This window comes from Apis dorsata, unplaced genomic scaffold, assembly GCF_000469605.1.
Source record: "Apis dorsata unplaced genomic scaffold, Apis dorsata 1.3 scaffold_645, whole genome shotgun sequence".
NCBI classification, from domain to species: domain Eukaryota; kingdom Metazoa; phylum Arthropoda; class Insecta; order Hymenoptera; family Apidae; genus Apis; species Apis dorsata.
In genome coordinates this window covers 24,866-31,268 of record NW_006263836.1, presented here as the reverse complement: position 1 = coordinate 31,268, position 6,403 = coordinate 24,866, and the positions used below count along the sequence as shown (strand labels likewise).

The 6,403-nt window shown below is 49.3% G+C and overlaps 1 protein-coding gene across 1 annotated transcript in view; it reads right to left on the bottom strand.

Moving 5' to 3' along the window:
- LOC102676198 (protein O-mannosyl-transferase TMTC2) overlaps nt 1-195 on the bottom strand; it is a 99,716-nt gene extending 99,521 nt beyond the window's left edge. Inside the window, exon 1 of the mRNA XM_031513449.1 lies at nt 170-195. Coding sequence (XP_031369309.1) covers nt 170-180 — 11 coding nt within the window. The 5' untranslated portion in view covers nt 181-195. The remainder of the gene's footprint in view (nt 1-169) is intronic.
- Between the last annotated feature and the right edge of the window lie 6,208 nt (nt 196-6,403).

Sequence of the window (6,403 nt, the reverse complement as noted above, 5' to 3'; positions counted from 1 at the left end):
GGGGGAGTTTACATAAGGTGTTGTGCAACTCGCGATCGATCGACTCGATAATTGTCCACGAAACGATAATTAGCGGCACGCGGCATCGCTTGTACAATGGCCGATCAGGCGCTACCAATACCAGTATCGATAATCATCCGGTAACCTGTTCTGTTGGCAATAGAGTTACCTTGATAGCATTGATCGATGCCCGGGCCACGGCTGATGTTGATCGACCTCTCGTAATAATTATCCAAGACTGACTGGTACAATGCGCACGTGACACTCGCATGATGTATGTAACGGTCATGTTAATATCCACGATAATCCCTCTTCGCCTGGACAAGTGTAATTGCCCGTTACGTTACGTTCGATTTCTCTTCTCCTCGGGAATCAGGGAGCCGAGAGGGGCCTCCTCCGTTCTCTTTCCCTCCGACTTTTCTCTCCTTTCCATCCTCCTTTGATCTACGTTTCCATAGAGAAGGAGCAGTGGTCGCGAAATATTCGTTTCGATCGATTCGGGTCGCCTCGCTTTACGAAATCGTTAATGTTACGTAATATCCTCGTTCCTTTTTATTCGCGACGCAATTATTTACCGAGAGTGTCTCTGGGAAGAAAGAAGAAGGGAGGAAAGGGAATTTTCATAACTGGAAGGAACGTACGTAACTGGCGAGGGCAGGACGATGCGCTTGGTCGGGCTTGAATCGCAAAGTTGGGCTGCTCCCGGATTGTTCGAGTCGACCATCCCCCCGACGCGGTGGTCGACGCTCGTTTAACACGACGCGCCGTTCGGTTTATCGTCAAATGAAACGGAAGAATTCAATTTAGATTCTCCCCGACCGTTCAACGCTGCCAGCTTTCGAGAATTGCGAGAAGGGAAGGAGGAGGGAAGGGGGGAGGGGAGAAAAGTCGCGGGGAGAAGATGTCCCGGAAAGTGTTTTCCGTCCTCGTCGAACGGAACACATAAATCTCGGCTGCCGGGATAAGAAATTCTGGACGACTGCTGGCGGTGGTTGATCGAATTTCACGCTCCCCCGACCTCGTCGCCTCCGCCACCGAATCCGTATTACCACGAGCGTATCCATTCAACCGCCCAGTCAAATTAAAAGCGGTTAAATAATCAGGGGATAGGGTGTTCGAGAAACGCGGAGCTAAATTATTTTCGCTTCCAAGACGGGACTTCCTCCTCCCCCTCCTCCATAAATCCTCCGATAGGAAAACTCGTCGAAACGAGATTCGATTTTGAAAGATTCGCGTTTAAACTCTTTGCTAAAAACGAGTCGTTGCAATATCTATTCCATCCGATCGAATATGAAGACGATGCACGAGGACGACTGGTTCTCATCGGTGACCGATCGAATTTCTCGCCGAGTTGGCGAGAATTTTTCGAAGAGGATATCGTTAAGATCGATGGAAGGGTAGCGACGTACGCACGGGGTAGAAAACGGCGGAGAGCGTGGTGGAAGAGGCACAACAATGGATCTCTTCAACTATCCCGGGGTGGGCACTCGACGTCGCAAACAAGCCTCTTGGCGGGGTTGGCGGCCAACGACGAGGCGAGCGAGCGACAATAAATTCCGCGAATATAAGCAGCCGAACGAATTACACCGCCGCGGCTCGTTCAAATTCTCCTTTCCCCTCCAACGGCCGACTTACCGATCCGAGGAGGAGGGTGAGAACAGAGGAGGAGAGGAGGAAGAAGCCCGTCCTGCGCACGACGACCGCAGCTGCTCTGCCGCGNCATCGGCCACGCGAGCTTTTTCGATGACCTGCACGAAGCCGAGTGGAGCGAGGGTCAGCCTCTGGAATACCGTCTGGACAAATAGGGGGAAATTCGTTGGGGTAATTCCGAACAGCTGGCCAATGCCTGACCAGATTGCCTTTTGTGTTTGTCTAATACCCTTACGCGGACCAACGCTCCGAATCCGATAACTTTTCCACCGCTATTTTTCCACCAGCAGAGGAGAGTGTGGCAAATTTAATCCTGGGAATCTGGTATATATAGCTCGAAATAAAATATCTATTTCCCCTCTATATATATATATATATATGTATCCATATGAAATTGGCCATCTATTACGAGATGGAAAATTCGTTCTCGTCTCCATCCCCGATTTAAATATTCTCGAAAGGGTTGGAAAGAGCGAGGAACGAGGGACGAGAGGATGGAACGAGTCGATGGAAGCTAGGATCGCCAGCATCGCTCCATGAAAACGTTTCTCTATCGAGGCTCGGGGAAATTGGGGAGAGGAACAGGCATGCGACCGCAAAAGCGGCACGCTGACGTGATTACGTAAATGCCTGGCCTGCATATGTGTGTGCGTATATATACATATATATATATATATATATATAGCTCTCTCTGTTATTTGCCTCTCCGTCACGTTCCGAATAAAAACAGAGGAAGAGAGAGAGAAAGTTGTTTTTTCGTACGTGATACAGCGGTTCGAAAAGAAGCGGGAACAACTCGGCGATGGAAAATAAAATGTTTACGCTTTCTGCTCGGTCTGATGGCATCGATCGAGTGCGTGCGCGGCGAAATGGGGGCAAACGAAGCGTGAAAATATCCGAAAATTCGGGGCCGATAGGATGTCTGGAAATTACGAAAGACGAAATGGAAAAGCACGACGAGTGCGACGAACGAAGAAAATTGCAATAAACGGGGTTGGACGCGTGCCAANCATCGGCTCGGCCTTTACCGTTCGATCCAGGGGACACCAAGAAATAATGCCAAAACCGTATCCGTAATCGTTGCTCCGATTCACGTCCATTCTCTTGCGAATATTTTCGTCGAATAAGGAAAGGGGCTGCATCCCGCGCGAGTCGAAGCCACTCTCGATCTCGAGAACGATTCGAAGAGGCGACGAGATCCTCGTTATTCGATTAATTTGCTCTCGATTCCAGGACGAGGGAAAATTCGCGGTATCGAATATTCCCTCGGTTCATTAAACGCGCCCTGCCTGTAAATTCGATTAACGGCAACCAAGTTTTTCGGTCGATCGGTGGAACGGTGGCGGCTGGTAGACGGTTAATTAAGAATGTCATCGGGGGAAGGAAATTCCCTTGGATGGAAAAGTGGTCGTCTCTCCGGTCTTCTCGTCTAATCGATAATTCGAAGGTACACCTTCCTAATACACCGTCCGCGATGATCCTCGCCCGAACGAAGGAACGAAGAGAGAGACAGCATTAACCTGTATCGATCTAATTATTACACCGGTAATAAGAGAGCGGGAGGAGAAAACGGAGGGATGGAAAGGAGAGGAGAGGAAGGGGCAGTGGCAGGCTCTCGAGTTTCCCGCGATTGCGTCAAGTCAGCGGGAAAGTTTGGGAGCCGTGGCGCCTCGAGTAACGTCATCCCATCATCTCTCTCGATATATATATATATATATATTCTTGGCGCTCGGTACACGATGTTACGCGCACCAAGGATCTCTGTACAACGATACCGAAGCCTTGGGGGGACCAGTTACCGCTTCGACGCGCTCTCCTTTCCTCGGGTTATCGCATTACTAATGGTCGACGTGGTAATGGCTTCAGACACCCGATAGCTTTTCCACCACGGTCGTGACGTCAACGCTCCAGGTTCCATCGCAACGCATCCACGTCGCATCGTCCCATCGAACGCATCGACAAATTTTTCCTCGATTCAATTTTCCTCTCGCCGTAATTGCGTCGTTGGGGAAAACAACGGTTAATTGGCGTAATTTTTCCAACGCCACGCTTTTCGATATTTGATATTCGGAATGGTTTCAACGAGTGGCGAATAAAAGAAGAATATCGAAAAGAGGGGAAGAAATAAGGAGAATCCACTTTGCGTTTCCTCTCTTTCTCTCTCTCTCTTTATATCTACTCGAGATAATCTCCAGGAACGTACGATCTCGCTAATGTGTCCTCGCTCGACGAGTTGATGCGCGATTCGAGGAATAATCCGTTCGTGGACGCGAGTTGAAAACGAGCGGCCCTCGTAAATTGAGCGGACCGTTTCCGATTCTTCCCAGCTCCACGCTTGAAAATATACCCCAGGATCCTCTTCCATCCTCTCCTCGCGCGTGTTGCTTTCGTGCACGAGGAGGAGGAGGAGGAGGAGGAGGAGAGAGGATTGAACGACGCGGACCGATCACTTGGACGTTGGCTCCTCTCTCTCCCTCTCTCTCCCTCTCTCGAAAGATAAATCGCGTGGGCGGGCGAGCCGTCGAAGAAGCTAACGGCGTAACAGCTACTCGGGAATATAGTTGGCGTGGCAGCCCATTCGTAACGCGATATATCAACCGCGGTGGAAAGTTTGGCTCGGGGAAACGAAGGATATAGAAGTAAGTAAGAGGTCGAAAGGAGACCCCCTCTCTCTCCTTCGATCTTTCCCCGATAATGAGTAAACTTCTTCGGGAAATCGTGCGTCGGATCGACTTAGAAAGCGAACTGGGCAACGTTCTTTATCGCGCGCTCTTTTAAATCGCGGCTGGAACTTGGGATTTTCGTGAATCTCGTGGAAATAGAAATAAAAACGTAGAAGAAGAAACAGGTTTTCCCGTAAGAAATTGTCTTTAGAATATCATTTTTTCTCACGGATATATATTCAAAATCTGGTGGAGGGATAGAGAGAGTTGCCTCCGTTGATGGAAAGGAACGTAAGTAACGAAAAGTCAGTTAAGGAACGGGGTTAATTTTGGAAAGGAAACTTGAAAAAATCTCTGTGAGAAATCGGGAGTAAAGTTGCACCTCTCGGGAAGGGGTGAGTATTCCCCTCCCGACGAATGTTGGAAGGTGATCGATCGATGAACGATAAAACGAGGAAGGGAAGGATGAGGGAATATTTTCAAGGGACTTTCACCCCTCTCGATTAACCGATTCGCCAATCGGTTATTACCCCCAACGTCCCAGGGAATTTATAAAACGCGGAAGCCTCTTGTCGGAAACTACCTCCCCCCCTCGCCCACTCTGATAATACGGATCCGTTCTCATTAGAAGCATCCCGCGCACGGCACTCGTGATCGCAAAAAAAAAGGCAATATCCATGGATCTCTCCCTTCGATAATTAGCATTTCGCGTGTTCGCAGAGATCCGATTTCGTTCGAATCGATAGCGAGTCGCGACTTGTCCCTCTCTCACGTGTGCAAAACGTGTGCAACTCCTCCTTTCTTCCGTTAATTTTCACCTCCTTTCTTCAACATCCTCCCCTCATCGTCCATTGTCCTCTTTATACGGATCTTTCTGCCAGCACCGGACCCATCCTGTTACGTCCTCGAACCCCCAATCGAACCCCATTGTGCCATTATCCGATTGTGCTCCACTCCTCGACATCTTGGATACGTCCGCGGCAACGTTAACGACGTATAATATATTTTAATATCGTGTCGCTCCCCTTTGAATCCCCTTTCCTTCCATTTGAAGAAACCCCCAATCGCGTAACAAGAAATTTCGATCTCGACTTTCTGCAATCTTTTCTCGGTGGAGAAAAGCGTGTACGAAAGAGAGAGAGAGAGAGAGAGTTTTTAGAGAACGCGATGCAAATTACTGTAAAAGGGAAGGGACGATAACTCGCCAACTTGGAAGAGGAATGTACGTCGTATCCTCGATACAAGGGATACAACGGGGGAATCGAGTAAGCGGGATCAAGCTACTTCGCTTTCCCCTCTGGACGAGGAGGGGGACGTGAGCGTCGTTAGACCGGGGCGCGACGAAATTGCCCCGATTCGCCGACGTCCTTCCGCCGGATACAAAGCTGCGCCATTTTTCCCGTCGAGGTTGGTAAAGCGAAGATAAATAGTCCATCGGTCGTGCAGTCAGTCCGCGAAAAGGAAAAATCCACCGGCCTCGATACACGGATCCTCTGTGTACGTACACGCTACGTGTCTTCCATCCGTGGATGTATATATATATTTCATCCGCCAATTCGTCGCGGTTATTTTTCACGCGCATCGTGCTCGACAACCGAGTCGATTCGAATTCAACGCACGGTTTATCGAAATTAATGGATACACTCGAACCCCACTCGAGTAATCGCGACTTCGATCCCATTTGACGGGAGGGAGGGGAGGTTCTCGTTTCTCGAGGAATTCCCATTCATCGAGAGGCGACAAAAAATTCATTCGATTTAACCAGCCATCCCTCGTTCCTCCAATTTCGTATTCCAACATTGGTTCCTCGCGCAAATTGATCGGGATAGATTTTATACGCCGCAAATTAATAAATTATGCAGTCATCCCTCCCTCCCTCCCTCCCTGAAACGAAGGTAATAAACGCTCCACCCCCGGCGAGAACTCGAGTTCGAATTAATCGAAACCCGCGGATCCCCTGTTTCCCCTTTCTCTTTTCTTCTACCACCTTCCTCCCCCCCGTCGAATTATAACCGCCACAACTTTTTCAAGAAAAGAGGGAGGGGAAGGAGAGAAGAAAGAAGAAAAATCGGGCGCAGAGAAAAGCCGAG